Here is a 19971-nt window from a genome sequence, read left to right on the forward strand (position 1 = left end):
GGGAAGAGAGAGAGAGAGAGAGAGAGAGAGAGAGAGAGAGAGAGAGAGAGAGAGAGAGAGAGAGAGAGAGAGAAAGGCTGTTAACTCATTAAGTGCTGGTTTACTAAGAACTGAAAGTTTTCCTACAAGGCTATAATGTTTTTCAATAAGAAAAGGTGTGGACCATAAAAGGGGTCAAAAGAGGAGTCTCAGATTTTCATCTATTTAAGACTCTCTTATTGGCCTCCCACACTAAACTTTGCTAGGGAAGCTACGATCCTATTTATTGTTAAAGTTTCACTTTACTAATGTAAGATTTAAATTAATATCAATAACTCCAAGTATTATTTTTCATAAAGTTTATTAATAATCACTTGAAGTAGAAGAAATTTTAAAAAATAGTTGAAAGCCTAATATTCTAACTAAAGTATGACCATGTGTGTAAATTCTCCTGCTGACTCTCAGCCAGCTTTAGCAGCTCCATTCAGGGAAAAAGAGCAAAACTTTATCCTCCATAGGATTACGCAGGTTCCCACGCACTATAAGCACACAAATGGGATGCTGGGTAAATGAGTTCTGGGGAGCAAATTCTATCCATACAATAATAAATTAGTCATGCTTAGAACTTTGTGCTTCAGTTTGCCTTATTTTGACTATCACAGTAGCAACCACAACATATATAGAAACTATAAAACTAACAACCACAAAGAGATTAGGCCTAGGTGGGAGGGGAGCCTGGAGTAGCTTTTGGGGACCAGGGTACTTGGGAAACATTTCTACCCTCAGAAAAGGTTGGGGGAAAACCATCTCACAAGTAACCATTATCAGTGAGTGTCACAGCTGGCAGTCACAAAGAACCAGAGTTGGCAACTAATTGGTACATTGTATTCTTCCCAGCCAAAAGAGGGTAGCCAGCAATACAGCTGAAAAAATTAAGCTCAGTAATAAGGGAAATATCTCTAGTTACACCGAGGGATCATGCTTACCCAAATAAGTCTAATATCTCTCAAATCTGGAAAGGTCCTATATTTGGCCTGAGAAGGGACTTAAACCCTGTGCACACTGATTTCTATTTTCTTTTTGTTTTTTAAACTTTGTCACTGGTATTTATTGCTTTTGTGTCTGTCTTACAGTGGCAATACCACATTTCACTGAGATTGCTTTTAATAAATTTATGCCTACAGAGTTAAGAAGGAAAAACCCAGGCTGCAAATGGTTCTCTTTGTCTCTCTGTGTCTTGTCAAATAACTTTTTTTATTGTGAAAAAGAATGTAAACCTTTCTGAGTAATTCTTTAAATCATCAGAAAATGACAATGCCCAGGATTGTTATAGCCAAATTCAAGAACTACCAGACCAAGGAAAAAATATTACAAGCTGCTAAGAAGAAGTCATTCCAATACCAGGGAACCACAGGAGAACACAGGATCTGGCTGCATTTACACTGAAGTACCAGAAGGCATGGAATATGATATTCCAGAAAGCAAGGGAACTGGGTCTACAATGAAGAATCAACTACCCAGCAAAACTTACTATATTCTTGGAGGGGAAAGTATGGTCATTTAATAAAACAGAAGACTTCCAAGCATTCATAAAGAAAAGAATGGACTTAAACAGAAAATTTGATGTCCAAACACAGAACTCTAGAGAATGACCAAAAGATAATTAAGAAAGGGGAAAAAAACAAACAAACAAAAAAACTTTTTTTAAGGGACCCAATAAATTCAAATGATTTGTATTCCTATAAGAAAAAATGATATTGTTAACTCTTAAAAATTGTTATCATCAAGGTAGCTAGAAGGAGTATTCCTAGAGGGAAGAGTGACAAACTGTTTCAGATGAAATGTCAAGATATATATATGTGTGTGTGTGTGTGTATGTACACATATATGTAAAACCAGAGTTAAAAAAAAAGGATATTAAGAGAAATGGGAAAAGACACAAAATGAGGTAAATTTATATTTCATAAAGAAGTTCATGGTGGCAGCTGGGGACAAGACCAGTACACTAGAAGGCTAAAGAGGTTGGAGACAGGAAATACTTAATTCTTACATGCATTGCAATTGACTCAAAAAGGGAAGAACAATCAGATCCATTGGGGGCAGAGAATTGATTTCTATAGAGAAGTAGAAGGATAACAAACAGACTGGGGGTAAGGGAACCAATACTAGGGAGGGAGAGGGGGGGGTAGCTTAAAAAGACCCTAAAGAAAAATAAGAGGGGAATAAGAATGGAAGGGGGGAGAAAGGGAAGTAAAATAAGGGTGAGGATTAGAGGAACTGATTAAAAACAAAACACTGGTGTAGAAGGAAATAGTGAAAGAAGAAAGGGCAAGACAAGGAAAGGAAATCAAAATGTTGGGGGAATACACAGTTGGTAATCATAACTCTGAATGTGAATGGGATGAACTCACCCATAAAATGGAAGCAAATAGAGTGGATTAGAAATCAAAATCCTACCATATGTTGTCTACAAGAAATACACATGGGAGATGTTTCGGTCTTCTGGGTTAAAATGGCAGCAGAGTAGAAGCAGCTTGCTTAACCTCTCCTAACCCACATAGGACTCCTCAAGAGGACATAAAAACAAATCTAGATGAACGAAGGGACCACACAACAATTGAAGGTACATGGGATCAGGGCATTTCCCTGCTATAAGCGGGTGAAATAGCTCTCACTAAAATGCGAGCTGAGCACCCCCTTTCCCCCCACACCACCTAAAGTGCCAAAGACAGCACACAAGAGTTAGAGCAAGTTTGAGGCATTAAGTCCTTGGCAGCTACCTGGAATCACCAGGGCCTGCTCCTGAGAACAGCAAGACTTAAGACCCCAAGAGGCTAAAGAACCAGACTTTGAACACAGACTTTGAGCATAGGCCCGGATGTTGAGCACAGGTGCGGATCTTGGATGGGGACTCAGTACAGAGGGGTGCATGACTGTGGAAGCAGTGCCCTGAGAATCTTAAAGGAGCTTCAGGCAGAGGAGCAAGCAAGGGGACCACCAGGAGGCTTGACCCTGAGAACAGCTAGACTTGAGACCTCGGGAACCTAAAGAGCACAGAATGACCCTGGGCACGAGGATAAAGCTGAGAGGGCGCATGGCACTGTGACTCGGACAAAAACTGCTCCACAGTTCAATAGGATAGGCAGAGAGTCTGTCTGCCTCACCCAGACTTCTGACTGAGAAAGAAATAATAATAATGGCAAGCCAGGCACAAGATCCTCCACAGAGAAAGATCAAGAAGAAATCTTTAACACTCTGCAGCTTTTACACAGAAAAAATCCAGACAACAGAGCAAACAGCAGAGAACAAACAAGTAATCACCTCCAAATATTCCCCAAAAAATGAAAATTGGTCACAAGCTCTTGAAGAGTTCAAATCTGAGATCATAAGAAAGATGGAAGAGATTTGGTGAGAGATGTGGGAAAGAGCTCAAAAGGAAATTAACAAGTTAAAAGACAGAAACTCCCAATTGGAGAAAGATGCCCCAAAATCAAGCGAAATGATAAACAAATTGGAGGAAACCATGAAAAACAGAATAGACCAAATCGAAAAGGAAAATCAAAAGATTATAGCATAAAACCAGTCTCTAAAGACCAAAATTGGGCAAGTAGAAGCCAATGATCTCTCAAAACAGCAAGAAGAAATAAAGCAAAGTCAAAAGACTGATAAAATAGAAAGAAACATGAAATATCTCACTGAGAAATTGACAGATCAAGAAAACAGGTCTAGAAGAGACAATTTGAGAATCATTAGTCTTCCTGAAAAAGCAGAAATCAATACTGTAAGAAATTATCCAACAAAACTGCCCTGATGGTCTTCAACAAGAGGATAAAATAGATCCATAGATCACCCTCTACACTAAACCCCGAAAAGACAACCCCCAGGAATATACTAGCCAAATTCAAGAGCTTCCAAGTAAAAGAGAAAATTTTACAAGAATCAAGAAAGAGATGATTCAGTTATCAAAGAGCACTAATCAGGATCACAGAGGATCTGGCAGCCTCCATACTAAAAGACCGCAAGGCTTGGAATATGATATTCAGAAAGGCAAGAGAACTGGTTCTATAACCAAGGATCACCTACCCATCAAAACTGACTATATACTTCCAGGGGAAAGTATGGGCATTCAACAAGATAGAAGAATTCCAAGTATTTGCACAGAAAAGACCAGGACTAAATGGAAAGTTTGATATCCAACCACAAAAACCAAGAGAAACATGAAAAGGTAAATAAGAAACAGAGGGGAAAGAAAGAAAACTCTTATTTTTAAATTTGTCTCTTTAAGGGCTTCAATAAGATCAAATTATTTGAATTCTTATATGGAGAAATGTTATGTGTAATTTTCAAAAATTATTTTCACTATTATAGTAATTAGAAGAATTATTCACAGCACAGGGAGAGGTTGGAGTACTAAATGGTCTAAGATGATGGGGGGAAAGAGGGGGATAAATAGTAGAGGGCACCAAGAGAAACGTGAATGAATAAGAAAATAGGATATTCTATACCACACAAAGAGGGCATGGGAAGGGGAGGGGATGAATACTATTATAAGAAGGAGAGGAAGAGAGCATTAAGAGGTAATATTTAAACCTTACTCTCAGCAGAATTAACCCTGAGAGGATCAGGTGGGATTTATACCAGGAATGCAAGGATGGTTCAATATTAGGAAAACCATTCACATAATTGACCATATCAACAAGAAAACCAATAAAAATCACATGATTATCTCAATAGATGCAGAAACAGGCCTTTGATAAAATACAACACTCATTCCTATTGAAAACACTTGAAAGTATAGGAATAGTAGAAGGATCTTTCCTAAAAATAATAAACAGTATATATCTAAAACCATCAACAAGCATCATCTGCAATGGGGACAAATTAGAAGCATTTCCAATGAGATCAGGAGTGAAACAAGGACGCCCATTATCACCTCTATTATTTAACATGGTACTAGAAACACTAGCAGTAGCAATTAGAGAAGAAAAAAGAAATTGATGGTATTAAAATAGGCAATGAGGAGACAAAGCTACAACTCTTTGCAGATGATATGATGGTCTACTTAAAGAATCCCAGAGGATAACAACTAAAAAGCTAGTGGAAATAATCAAAATTTTAGCAAAGTTGCAGGATACAAAATAAACCCATATAAATTATCAGCATCCCTATATGTTTCCAACACATCTTGGCAGCAAGAGGTAGAAAGAGAAATTCCATTTAAAATCACCCTAGACAATATTAAAATACTTAGGAATCTATCTGCCAAGACAAACACGGGAATTATATGAACACAATTACAAAACACTTTCCACACAATTAAAACTACATCTAAACAATTGGAAAAATATTAATTGTTCATGGGTAGGATGAGTTAACATAACAAAAATGATAATCCTACCTAAATCCTAATTAAATTAAAATTATTCAGTGCTATACCTATCAAAATACCTAGAATTTTTTTTTTTTGCTGAATTAGAAAAAACTATAACAAAGTTCATTTGGAAAAACAAAAGATCAAGAATATTAAGGGAAATAATGAAAAAAAAATTTGAAAAATGAGGGACTAGCACTACCACATCTAAAACATCTAAAACTGTACTATATAGCAGTGGTCACCAAAACAGTTTGGTACTGGTTAAGAGATAGAAGGCAAGATCAGTGGAATAGACTTAGGGAAAATAACCTCAGCAAGACAGTGTATGATAAACCCAAAGACCCCAGCTTTTGAGACAAAAACCCACTATTTAACAAAAACTGCTGGGAAAATTGGAGAACAGTATGGGAGAGATTAGGTTTGGATCAACATCTCACACCCTACACCAAGATAAATTCAGAATGGGTGAATGACTTGAATATAAAGAAGGAAACTATAAGTAAATTAGTTGAATATAGAACAGTTTACCTGTCAGATCTATGAGAAAGGAAAGATTTTAAGACCAAGCAAGAGTTAGAAAACATTAAAAATGTAAAATAATTTCGATTACATTAAATTAAAAAAAAGATTTTGTGCAAACAAAACCAATACAATCAAAATTAGAAGGGAAGGAACAAATTAGGAAAAAATCTTTATAACAAAAACCTCTGACAAAGGTCTAATTACTTGGATTTATAAGGAGCTAAATCAATTGTACAAAAAATCAAGCCATTCCCCAATTGATAAATGGGCAAGGAACATGAATAGGCAATTTTCAGATAAAGAAATCAAAACTATCAATAAGTACATGAAAAAGTGTTCTAAATCTCTTATAATTAGAGAAATGCAAATCAAAACAACTCTGAGGTACCACCTCACACCTAACAGACAGCAAAGGAAAGTAATAAATGTTGGAGAGGATGGGCAAAATTGGGACATTAATGCATTGCTGGTGGAATTGTGAAGTGATCCAACCATTCTGGATGGCAATTTGGAACTATGCTCAAAGGGCTATAAAAGACTCTTTGCCCTTTGATCCAGCCATACCACTGCTGGGTTTGTACCCCAAAAAGATCATACGGAAAAAGACTTGTACAAAAATATTTATAGCCTCACTCTTTGTGGTAGCAAAAAATTGGAAAATGAGAGGATACCCTTGGATTTAGGAATGGCTGAACAAATTGTGGTATCTGTTGGTGATGGAATACTATTGTGCTCAAAGGAATAAAGAACTGGAGGAATTCCTTGTGAACTGGAAAGACCTCCAGGAACTGATGCAGAGTGAAAGGAGCAGATCCAGGAGAAAACTATACACAGAGACTGACACACTGTGGTAAAATCAAATATAATGGACTTCTCTACTAGCAGCAATGCAATGACCCAGGACAATTCTGAGGGATTTATGAGAAAGAATGCTATCCACAACCAGAGAAAGAACTGTGGGAGCAGAAACATAGAAGAAGGGGACAGCTGGATGACTCAGTGGATGGAGAGCCAGGCCTACAGATTTAGGCTCTAAGCGATCACCCTAATGCAAATATGAATAATATGGAAATAGGTCTTGATCAATGACATATGTAAAACCCAGTGAAATTAGTCATTGGCTACGTGTAGAGGGATGAGGAAGGGAGGGAAAGAACATGAATCATGTAACCATTATAAAATATTCTAAATCAATTAATTAAATAAAATTTTCAATTAACAAAATAAATAATCAGAAAAAACAGTCTCTTTTTCTATTTACATTAATACGGTCTAGCCAGATTTGGGGAGTACAGAGAGAAAAACAGATAAGAAAAGGGAATATTTTCTCTCAGATTGTAGAATGTTATAACACTGTAAACTAATTAGAAACTGAATGTGTGACTAAAATGTAAGTTCAATACTATGAATTACCAAACTGTAGTCTCAGTTACTTTTATAAATGTGGAAATATTCTAGTGAGTTTTGGAATATTCTAGTGGATTTGGGGTTAACGTCCTTTTTAAAGAAAATTAAAAACATAAATGTTATAGGGACCTTTTATCATTCTTCCCCAGGGGAGTGACAGATTTGTTTTACAAATGGAATGAAAGTCATTTCAAAGATCAGAAAGAAGTTAGATGTGTTAAATCCATGATATTGTCAATATTATTATGTTTTTCAATTTTTTCATATTGTAAACCATTAGAAGGATGATACAACTGTCATTCAAGAATTTAACTCCTTTTGGTGTGGATACTAGACATTATTAAATCAATTATTAGAGGCTATTATCCTGATGTTAAAACCTATCAAATATTTAATGGAATATATTTTAAAAGGGAAGAATAATAATTGCTTATCATATGAGAAAAAGAAAAAGATGTTACATTGTTGGGGCTTTTTTGAAGGTTTGGTAACCTTTTTAATTCTTGACTAGATTATTACAACAACATGAGAGTAAAAATAGCTGTTTTCAGCCCAAAAATTTCATTAGAAAAACCATGCTATTTGAAGTGAAATATCAAGGGACTGTAATCTGATATTGCTTTGAGTTTTGAATTCAGGTATAATTGTCCAAATGATCATTAAGTCAGTAATCTACCATTTGAGGGAAACACCACTAGCAGTTCAAAGGGATTCTAGGCTGAGAACTCTTGCAGATAGATGTCCATCCCTAGGAAAAGCTAAGGCGGTGACCTTACTGTGTACTAAGGTAGAGTCCTCTTGACTTGGTTTCTTTTGTGTGCTATTTCCTTTCTGAACAGGAATGTTTCTCACTTGATTAATTCTGAGTTTGGCTATGAAAACCCTATGTATAAGGTAGATCTTTGCTTTGCTTGACTATTCCAAATAGTAAATAAAACTAATCTGAAATCAACCAGAACCGAGGCTGCTTTATCCTGTTCTATCTCTATTGTGTCATTCTGTGTCCTTAGGTTTGGAGGACCAATTTTGATGCTTTTGAACCAAATCCCACCTTCTAAGGAGAAAAGAATTCTTTCAAAGTTTTTAAACTTTGCCCTGCTGATTTTTTTAAACCCTTACCTTCCATCTTAGAATCAATAGTGTGTATTTATTCCAAGGCAGAAGAGTGGTAAGGGTAGGCAATGGGGGTTAAGTGACTTGTCCAGGGTCACACAGCTGGGAAGTGGCTGAGGCCGGGTTTGAACCCAGGACCTCCCGTCTCTAGGCCTGACTCTCAATCCACTGAGCTACCCAGCTGCCCCCCTGTTAATTTCTATATCTCATTCTTTTGAAGCAGACACTGCTTTATTCTTCTGTAGCCAAAAAATGTTGTGTAGCACAATACTGCAGGAGGGATTTTATTTGTTTACAAGAAGAAATGAAGGCTACATACGAGGTTTTGAAAAATGAAGGCTTCCCCATTATATCAGTATAGGGAGGGATCGATTGTTTGATGGACCACCTTAATTACCTGTTTGCCAATTAAAGATGTCTTGGGATGTTCAAGAGAAGGGCTGAATAATGAGCTCCTAAAATTCTATCAGGAGACTAGGTTTTCCCTAGTCACTAGAGACAACCATGAAGCCCTTTATCTTTGTATATCAGTAATGATGCTGAACTAACCAATAAATGGATATAATTAATACATTGATATTCTTACTCAGAAATCTGCCTCTCAAGATAATTTTAATCATAACAGGTTATAAGGAAAAGAATGTGTGTGCCATCAGTTATCTCAGAGGACAGTAATCTTTTTTTGAGGACAGTAACTTATAAGCTATCTTGTATGATCTCAAAGAGAAATTGAATTTGTATTAGGATTATTTTTTAATTTGAGAAGAACACCTGTGTGTAGAGCATGTCCTGCAATGCTGCCAGGTACAGGTAGACAGCTCACTTGAGATACATTGCTTGGCATACAGTCTGAGTTTAAGGACTTCATCTATACCATCCCAAATCTTTTATGTTACATTGAAGCCAAGTGAGCATCTTTTACTCAAGTTCATTTGTGTGGCCAATGAAGCCAGGGATAAAAATCATCTGCTTACAAAGAAGGCTGAGAGCTGTGTTTTCATGTTTAGGATTAGATCCCTAAAGTACCTCAATCTCCTAAGGGAGAATTAGCTGGAGTGGAAAATTTGGAGAAAATAACAAGATCAGACAATTATTTATGTCAGATATAAATTATTTTAATGGGATATACAAGCTTTGAGCCTATTCTAATAATAAATTCTAAATTTTGGATTCAGGACTTTCTACATAAAACTGTTTTGTTCACTCTCTGCACATACCAGACATTTTCTGTTTTGTTTTGAACACTTAAATTTTAAAAATATCAGAATCTGGCCTCAGACACTTCCCAGCTGTGTGACCCTGGGCAAGTCACTTAACCCCCATTGCCTAGCCCCTACCACTCTTCTGTCCTACAGCCAATAGACAGTATTGATTCCAAGATGGAAGGCAAGGGTTTAAAATTTTTTTAAAAAGAGTCAGAATTCTTCCTTCTGTGGTAGTTTAAAAATGTTTTAATTTTTTTATTGCTCCATTATTTGGATTTCTCAAATATATCAACCCAACAATTTGCTAACATCTCACAGGGCAAGTATAAAATAAGCTGTAAAATGGATGTTTTTTTCCCTTTGATTCTTAATTCTGAAATAAAGAATGAAATAAGTGAATACTAGTCTTGAATACTTAATTAATCAATGGAGTCAATGCCAGTTAAGAAAAGTACTCTTAGCATAGCTTACATGTCTACTTGAGTAAATCTTAAGCCTAACAAAAAGGGCTCATTTTATAATTCAGATCCTCATATATTCTTTTTAAGATTCCTCCTTTAGCCTGTTGTTGGCAGTTTCTATAACAGAGACAGGGTTTAGATCAAGATAGAAACAGCAGGGAGTACATAAAAATTTAAATTCTCTGAAGTTTCAAGTGAATTGCGGGTTCCTAATTTGATGTTCTTCTTAAAGCTCTGTTATTAATAAGATTAAAGCCATAAACTTTGAGCTGGTTTTCATCACATGAACTAGTTGTTGGAAAAGCAAAATTTAAGAGGCAATACTAAGTTGTACTGAGTCTTGTACTAGCAGATTTTAGTAGAATTACCCAAAAAATCTCTGCGAGTAACTTGTAACTAGAGAAACAAATTTATTGAAGAGGAGCCTCCTTCAGCTACCCTGAGAATGAGGTTTATTCCAGAAAGTCCAAGATCTTCCCAGGGAACAAATTACCAAATGAGACCCTGGGGATCCAAGATGAAGTGTGCTGATTAAATAGATATTATGAATGGGTTACCAGGTTACTAGGAGAGAGAATGTTAGTTAATATTGATAATCAATACTGTATTACTTTGGCTTTGTTTTTCATGGTTATGTTTGCTGAGTTTTCTTGGTTACTTTGATGATATATAAATCTCTCCACTAAAATTAGTCCATAGTTTTAGATATTTTTACTATCATTTGTGCTATGATTAATGTCTTCTTGTTCTTATGTTAACTGGTCAGTAGAAATTGTGACAAACCTACATGAGATCTGACAAATAGCAGAAAGACAACTATCTCCCTCGGGTGACCTCTGATGGAATCCCTCCTCTTTGTTCACTTAATTGCAAGGAAATGGCCTGTTGACTATCCTTTGCAAATGGGCATTTATTGCCCTCTGCCTTATAATCCTTTTTAAATTTTGTATTAGTTGTTATATTAAATCCTATTCTAAAATTGCACCAGAAAAGGCTGATATCTGTACATACTGTTATTAACGATGATATTAAAAGTCTTAGAGAATTAGCCTATAAATAAGTAATCTATGAAGTGTATGTTTCTCATTGATTAAAGAGGGGAATTGAAATCATCAGATTGATTCTGCCTTTTCAAAACTGATCCTATTTACAGTTAATTGATTTTGTCCTATAACTAAGTCATGATTCTTTGTGTGTGGGATGAAATTGTGCATTTTTCCCCAATATACATTGATTGGTATTAATAATCATAGATTGGCAACTTTCTGTAGAAAAACAGTGAAGTTAGGTGCCCTCCACTAGGAGATATCAATCTCTGCTTGTGAAGAGTAGAAGAAACCCCCTCCCCAAGCTGCTTTATACACATATATTAATATAGGCTTTAATATACTCCTTTTCAAATGTGGCTAAGAGACTGCCCTCCCATTTCTTTTATTCCCATGGGAAGAAGTTTAGGGGTGACCTAATTCCTGTGAGAGAAATTTTAAAACTTACAAGTTATAATCTTGACTACATGTCTCAAGAAATGTGATGCTGTGGCCCAAGTAATATTTCAAAAAGTGTTTCCTGAATCTGATAAATCCTTGGACAGCCTAAAATCCTGATTCAACTAAAAAAAATGCAAACCTAAGGACAGGAAGGAATAAAGAAGAAGGAGGATACAGAGGATGGAAAAGTGGAGATAGCATTGTGTTGGATCCCTGTAAAATCTGAGTAAACCTAGGCATCAATGCCACTGTTTCTGAGACCTCAGACTGTGGAGTCAGTCTCTCTCTCTCTCTCTCTCTCTCTCTCTCTCTCTCTCTCTCTCTCTCTCTCTCTCTCTCTCTCTCTCACACACACACACACACACACACACACACACACACACACACACACAACTCCCCTTGTGAGCATACTGCCTATGCCCAGATGGTATTGCCTCCTCCTTGCCCCGTCCCCACTATGAGCATGCTACCTATGCCCAGGTAGTATTGCCTCCCTCTTACCCCACTCCCCCCGTGATGATGCTGTCTAGGCCCAGACATTGTTCTTCACTCAATAACACCCCCCTCCCCATGCCTCTGAATAAAGCCACATGAACTCTGCCAGCATCAAGTCTCCTGTCTACTCATTAGAGTGATTTTAGGGATATGAGCCCCCCAGAATTTCACTCCACACATTTGTCTCTAGACTTAGTTTAGAAATTCAACTGTCTTGTAATGTGTTCAGTGTAGAAATATACTTCTCCTATTAATCACTGTTCTATTCTTATGTCAATAAAATCAATTTATTACTCTTGAAGGATATCTCATTGTTATCCAAAAAAAGTCTGGTCCACTCTCTCTAATCTTGCAAGTTAACTCAATGAACATTTCTTAGGCAGAGGAGGGAAGGAAGGGGTTGTTGCTAGCCTCTCATTCCTAATTTCTAACTAATCATAGCATGTTCCCTTCCTACAAAGCCCTGTTCTTTGTTCTGCACTTCCCTAAAATCTATAAAAAGGGTAGTCATTCCACCCCTCAGGATCTTGCCTTTTACTAGGGAAGTTGAGACTCTGTTTATAGGGACTGTCACTTTCCTAACAAATTGATCATACTTAGAACTTTGTACCTTAGTTTACTCTATTTTGACCATAACATGCCTCAATTTTTGAAATATTACTCTTACTTAGAGGATGGATTGAAGAGAGCAGAATAAATTAGGTACTCAATACACAGAAATAAAGGATAATAATAATCTAGTGTTTGAGAATCCCAAGTATTCAAGTTTTGGGATAAGAACTCACTATTTGACAAAAACTGCTAGGAAAACTAGAAAATAGTATTGCAAAAACTAGGCATAAACCAGCAACTCACACCATATACCAAGATAAAGTCAAAATAGATACATGATTTGGAAATAAAGGGTGATACTATAAACAAATTAAGGGAGCATAAAGCATAATTTACCTGTCAGACTTATAGATAAGGGAAGAGTTTATGACCAAACAAGACATAGGAGAACATTATGAGCTATAAAATGGATAATTTTGAATGCAATTAAATTTAAAAGTTCTCACAAACAAAATCAATGCAACCAAGATTACAAAGAGAGAAAAAGTTGGGAAAATATTTTATAGCAAATATCTCTGACAAAAGCCTAATTTTTCAAATATTCAGATAATCAAGTCAAATGTATAAGAACACAAGTCATTTGCCAAAAGATAAACAGTTAAAGGATATGAATAGGCAGTTTCAGAAGAAATGAAGAAATGAATGTTATAGTCACATGAAAATGCAAATTAAAACAACTCTGAAGTGCTATCTCATACCTCTTAGATGGCTATTACTAAAAAAAAAAAAAGGAAAATGATAAATGTTGTAGGGGATGTGGGAAAACAGAGACTATGGGTGGAGTTGTGAACTGTTGCAACCATTCTGGAGGGCAATTTGGAACAACATCCAAGACTATGGTCTGGATCCCAAAGAGATTAAAGAAAGGAAAGAAAAGGACCTACTTATACATAAATATTTATTGCTGCTCTTTTTTTTTTTTTGTGGTAGCAAAGAATAGGAAACTAAGGAGATGCCCATCAATTGGGGAATGGATGAACAGGTTATGATATGATTGTTTGGAAAAGCCAGGTTGATTGGCTTCCCATTTTTTGCCCTGCAAAAGACATCTACCTAATTTCCCTGCCCAGACAGGGATGCTGCTAAGAGCCTCTCAGACAAGGACTCTGCCAGAACACAGCCAGGAATGAGAAGCTTACCATCTCTCAATACTGTCAGTTCTGTTCAGAAACCCTTCTTATTGTTAGAAAAGTCTTTCTTACTCTACCTCTTTGTAACTTTCTCTAATTAATCAGTCAGTGGAGAAGCATTTATTAAATACTTGCTACACACTAGATCCTGGGCTAAGCTCTGAGAATCCAAACCAAGACCAAAAAAAAAAAAAAAATCACTCCCTGCCCTCATGGAGCTTACATTTAATTAACCTGTAAATAAATATAAATACTTTCAAGTCTAGATTCTGCCTTCTGGAGTCAAACAGAATAAATAGTATCTCTCTGTCTCCTTCAGAACAGTTCTTCAGATATCTGAAGGCAGAAATCATGCCTTCCCTAGTCTTAACTTCACCAGATCAAAAATCCCCAGTTCCTTCAACTATTCCTCATTTATTATGGTTTCCAGATCACTTAACATCCTGATTCTATGATTAGGCCATCTAAAATGGCCAAATCGGTGAATTTTTTTGCTTGAATTACATGTCTTTGTTTTAAGAGTTCTGTTTTTGTTTTTACAATGGAGAAAGAGGTGAATAAAGAAAGAGAAACTTATTTTTGTTAATTGAAAAGAAAATTAGTTTAATTAAAAATTGATGACAAGCTAGAGACACAGAAAAAAGAAAATACTCATACTCCTAAGTCAGGGTAGTGGATAGAATACAAATTATTTTTTTCTGAGCTGAATTAATTTTAATTAAGTGGAGTGGAGTCAGGCATACTTAAGCGGTCTAATTTAGAGGGAGAAAACTCTAAAAACAAAAATATATGATATTATGGGATACAGGATACAGAGTCTAGTTCATTTAATAGGTATAGAAATTGAAGCTTTCAATTAATTATAATATAAAAAATCTTAAATCCTTAGGATTAAAGGCCTACTCTAACACCTAATATCAAGATGATCTTTAATTCTAGAAGGCTGTCAGCAAAAAAGTGAGCTCTTTTCAAAGAGAATAAAGATAGCTTAAATACCGAGAAGATCACAGTCTGAGTTTTGGAGAACAGGTGGTGAATTTTATTAGCTACACCAACTCAGAGAAAACACCTATATGAAATGATACCAATCTGTGTGGGTGGAGACAAAAACACTGATGAAAATCATGGATCCTTGAAGTACAGAAGCAAATCGCCATCTGCCTCTGGTGTTGAACTAAAAAGTCCTATTTATAAAAGCCTATTTAATTGCCCAGATCCTCCATCTGCTCTTCTAGCATCTGCCCATGCCTGTTCTGGGTTACTACACAATTATAAAATGTTGCTCTCAAACCAGAACCCCAGACTGGAAGGAACCTCATAAACTATCCCCAAAGAACTATAGGTACCTGAAAAACCATCCCTATTCTCCTACTTCTCCAATCTTTTCTTCTCTTGGTTTCTCTTCTCTGCTTGTAATTTAAATCTCTCTCTGTCTCTGTCTCTGTCTCTCTCTGTCTCTCTCTGTCTCTGTCTCTCTCTCTGTCTCTGTCTCTCTCTCTCTGTCTCTCTCTCTGTGTCTCTGTCTCTCTCTCTGTCTCTCTCTCTGTCTCTCTCTCTCTCTCTGTCTCTCTCTGTCTCTCTCTCTCTCTCTCTCTCTCTCTCTCTCTCTCTCTCTCTCCTACAAGCCCAGTGGCTTCTCTGGTACTTCTACTTGGATGCTCCCATCCTAAATCCAATATGTGCAAAGAACCTTGGATTTAGAGTTCAAGAAACTGGGCTCAGATCTTGCCTCTGTTACAGTCTCTGGGACAAGCCACTCAAGCTGTTTCCAATATGGTAGCTGCTTAATACATGTTTATTGATTCACTTTTCCTGGACTTATTGAGGTCATCTTTAAATGAATGAGTTGGACTAGAGAGCCTCTAAGGGGCCTTCTGGCTTTAAATCAACGATCCCATGAACTCATTTTTCACAAGTCCACCTCCATCCCCATCTCCCTCCAAACTTCCCTATCTTTGTTAATGTATCATTTTCCTAGGCACTCAGGCTTAAAACCTCAGTTACCTTTCCTCTCTTCCCCATGCCAATTTAATCAGCCGCTAACAGTACAAGACCGTATAAATAATCATTATGGCTAAAAGTCCTCTTTTGAGCTGTTCAAATCGATAAGACCACAGATCCATTTCAGGATAATTATTGTTCTCTTTAGGTAGCATTTCACAGTTTACAACGTCCTTTGAATAACCTTGTGAAGTAGGTAGTCAAAGTATTATGACCCCATTTTATAGGTGAGCAAATTGTTAACTCAGAAAAAATAATGAAAGTTACGCATAGGGGCAGGTTCAGAAATGGGTAAGAGCTGGATCTCAAGTCCTGGCCTCATGATTCAAGGTTCATTGCCAAGAGCAAATATCCCCCTTAAACTTATAATCTAATGGAGAGACTGGAGCAGACAGGGAGAAAATACATGATCAATTTTATTTATTTTGAAATTTATTTTTTGCAATTATTATTATTTTGCAAATTATTATGCAATAATGCAAGTTTGGATTTTCCCACAGGCTTGATCTCCTGAGGCTTAGCTGTAACCTACCTTTCTTGTTATTAGTTTAGAGACTGGGAGTCCAACTATTACTTGTAAGGGTGTTTCTTTGTTGTTTTTTTAGAACAGAAAGTATAAGGGGGTGCTGCTGGGTGGCTCAGTGGATGGAGAGCCAGGCCTAGAGACCAGATGTCCTAGGTTCAAATCTGGTCTCAGACACTTCCTAGCTGTGTGACCTGGACAAGTCACTTAACCCTTAATGCTCTTCTGCCTTGGAACCAATACACAACTTTGATTTTAAGATGGAAATTAAGTGTTTAAAAAAAAAAAAGAACAGAAATTATATTCCCAAAAACGCAGTATGGCCCACTCCATAGCAGACCAATCTTGGCATCAGGAATGACCTGATTGCAAATGCTATTGTATAAATGGAGATTTTGAGCCTTGGCATTATATAGATTTTAAAATTAATATACACTCTCTCTGGCATGAACTAGGTGGCCATGAGGAAGCAGCAACTTCTCAGAGGCCCAGGCGACCCTCTGGGGCTATCCATGACAAACTGACATGGTCAGTAAAAGGAGTTTCTACACTAGTAGTTCTCCCCACACCCATGGAACCATCAATTTAGAGAAAAGAAAAATCAGAGGGGTAGGGAAAGTCAGCAGACTTCTTCTTCGTGTTATATATTTTCATGCTTGCATAGTGGTTTAAGTTTTAATTCCATTTCTAATAGAGATGGGAACAAACGGGTCAAGAAGGCCTTTTGGTCGATTCATTCCATTTTTTAACTCTTACCTTCTGTCTCAGTATGGATTCTAAAGAGATGAAGAGTTAGCCAGGGGTAAGTGGCTCCCACAAACTAGCGGGCACTCGTGCGGTGCTCCGGGATGCACACTGCTTGGTGTTATCATTAAGATGGATATCGATTGGTATTAAAAGAAGTATTCCTATTTTGATTAAAGCCTTCCAATAATAAATCCTTATAAATGTCATACTTTGGAGGCACTGAATATTAATCTTAACACTTCCATTGGCCTCAGGTTGGGGAGGGAGGGAAGGCGGCGGGCACCCCCTGAGGGGAAGCCCCCTCTCCAAAGCGGAGCAGTAGCTGCTTTTCAATGGATACAGAAAAGCTTAAGAACGCGGCAGAGCCAACCAGCCTCCCCGCCAAAACATTCTTCCCCATCGGCACGAAGGAAAATTGGTTTTTGAAGGGAAGAAAACAGGGTAGATAGAAAAGGAGCGAGCAGTTGGCGGCTTGGCCATGATTAACGGTTGGTTTTCCATCAAGGAAGGGCGTTTTCTGGACCCATTTCTTGTCCATTTGCAGCTTCCTTTTCATAATGCCAAATGGACCTTTTCTCGGGAAAGCGTTTCTTCCACGCTAAAAATGGCTCCTCTCCGGAGAAGGCAGCACGTTGGAGGCTTTTTCATTATTTCTAGGGCTCAGGTCAGCCCGCTGAAATTTGCCAGTTTTTTGGGGGTTTTTTTGCGAAGAATCGGGCTACGGTCCGTCGAAGCCCGCGATCTGAAATGGCTTCCATTGTGAAGAACTAATAACTGACCTCGAGAGAAACTCGGCAGAGGAAATGTCTGAGAACTGCCAGGAAGCCCTTAGAGAGGCGGGTCAAGGCTCCGGCAGTCCGCGCTGGCGGGAGGAGAGCCAAGTCCAGCGTGGGCCGATGGACCGAAGTGGATCGTGGAGGGGAAGATGGAGGCCGGGGAGTTCCGTCTGCCTCGGGAGCGCGTCAGGAAAGGACAAGATGAACCTGGCTGGCTCTGTAAGGCCAGAGGAAAGAGGAGGAAAAGGGGGGAATACAGGGTGGGGAGGGGGGAGAGGGGGCTCCTCCGAGGGCTTCGAATTGGCCCGGACTTCCTGCAGAATCCCTTTTAGCTAAAAGTTGGCCATGCAGTGCAGGAGATGCTCCTCCAGCCCGCCCTCAAGGCAGGCAGAAAGCCAAGGAGGGGGTTGGGCTGTGAGAGAAGAAGGGCCGGTAAAGAAGAGTTTCACAGCCCTCCGCGAATTCTCCCGAGAGTTTTCTGTAAGATTCTGTAGCAGTGAATCAGCATTGATTTAGTGCCTACTGTGTGCCAGGCCGGCACAGTGCCAAGGGGGGGAGGATCCAAAAAGAGGGAAAAGACCGTGTCCAAGGAGCTTACTATCTAATGGGGAGACATGCAAGCAAATATGTAAAAAAACAAAACATAGAGGACAGCTGGGTGGATTAAGAGCCAGCTCTGGAGATGAGAGGTCCTGGGCTCGAGCCTGGTCTCTGACACTTCCTAGCTGTGTGACCTTGCTCAAGTCACTTAACTCCCATTGCCTAGCCCTTGCGGCTCTTCTGCCTCGGAACCAATCCACAGTATTGATTCTAAGATGGAAGGGAAGCGTTAAAAAAACAAGCAACTACATGCAGAATAAATAGGAAATGATTAACGGAAGGAAGGCACTAGAATTAAGAGGGGTGAAAGGCTTCTTGTCGAAGGTTGTAACTTATTTGGGACTTAAAGGAAGCCCAGGAGGTCAGTCGTCAGGGCGGAGCGGGGGGAGCTCAGAGACGATGCCCAGAGCCCAGAGTTGAAAAATCTCGGTCTTGGGGCAGCCAAGAGGCTATTTGTTCCTGGATGGAAGGGTGCGAGGAGGGCAGTGAGGTGTGAGAAGTCGAGAAATGCGGGAGGATGAGTTCGAAACCCTGATCTGGGCTGGGGAGACAGTAGCGTCTCCTCACTTTCCATGTACTTTGGCGTTCCAAAAATGCTGGAGTTTCCTCCCAGGGTTCTCCATCCCTGCCCTTCAAGACCTCTCGCGGGGTAACAAAGACAGCTACGATTCCCAGCCCCAGCCCTGCGGAGAGTGGGACGGAACGAGGGGGGTGGGGGGGGGTATTTCCCGCTTCTTTTTCTAGTTTGGCTCTGGGCACTTTGCAACCTTCTCGTTCCACTGTTTCCCAGCAGGTAGTAGAATAAGCCTCCAAACTGAACCAGAGTTGTTGTTTCTGTTTCTTTAAAATAGAGTCTGAGAAAAATTACTGGCCGCCCAACGTGGGGCTCGAACCCACGACCCTGGGATTAAGAGTCCCATGCTCTACCGACTGAGCTAGCCGGGCAGGTCGGAAATTTGGGCTTTTGCCTGTCCCTTCATAGATTAGAAGCAGCACTTCCTTTTAAGGAGTGTGATGGATTGTGGTTCGAGCGGAGGCTGCCCCGGGCACTTTTTGTGGCGGGAAAGTTTTTTCCTCGGCTTCCAAGGCGTCTGCGCGGAACTTTGCATTCTACGATTCTCGGGGTGGGGTGGCTTCGAGGGGCGGGGTTTTAAGACCCTCCCCTCTTCCTGCCCACTCGGAGCCGCTAATCCTTATTCACCAGAGTGTCACCGCCCCCTAGCGGTGAGGACCCCTCCCCCGTCAGGTCCTGCAGCCTCCCTGCTAGTAAATCTACTAGTTACTCATTTCTTCCCCTGGGCTTGCGGAGGGCCTGCAAAGACCCTTGTCTACGGCACCCGGAAGGCAAAGTGGGCTTTTGTTGATCCCCTTGTCTAATATCCAAGAGACAGTGAATCCAGCCGGCTCACTCTACAGGTGGGGAAACTGAGGCGCAGAGATTCTGTAATTTCGTATTGCGGGACCACTCTGATCTGTGTATATATTTTGTATATAATCATCAGCTTCTTTATTTTCTCCCTTATAGAAAGTAACCCCTTA

The 19971-nt window shown here is 38.9% G+C and overlaps 1 protein-coding gene and 1 non-coding gene across 2 annotated transcripts in view; both read right to left on the reverse strand.

The window, feature by feature from the left end:
• The window catches only part of MORF4L1 (mortality factor 4 like 1), a 47350-nt gene extending 44440 nt beyond the window's left edge, over window positions 1–2910 (reverse strand). The window contains exon 1 of the mRNA XM_044660284.1: window positions 2841–2910. Within this exon, the coding sequence (XP_044516219.1) occupies window positions 2841–2910 (70 nt within the window). The remainder of the gene's footprint in view (window positions 1–2840) is intronic.
• Window positions 2911–19304: 16394 nt separating this feature from the next.
• TRNAK-CUU lies at window positions 19305–19377 on the reverse strand. Its single transcript has one exon. It is a non-coding gene; the product is annotated as a tRNA-Lys (tRNA).
• Window positions 19378–19971: the final 594 nt, after the last annotated feature.

The sequence above is a fragment of the Gracilinanus agilis genome, chromosome 2 (genome assembly GCF_016433145.1).
Source record: "Gracilinanus agilis isolate LMUSP501 chromosome 2, AgileGrace, whole genome shotgun sequence".
NCBI classification, from domain to species: Eukaryota; Metazoa; Chordata; class Mammalia; order Didelphimorphia; family Didelphidae; genus Gracilinanus; species Gracilinanus agilis.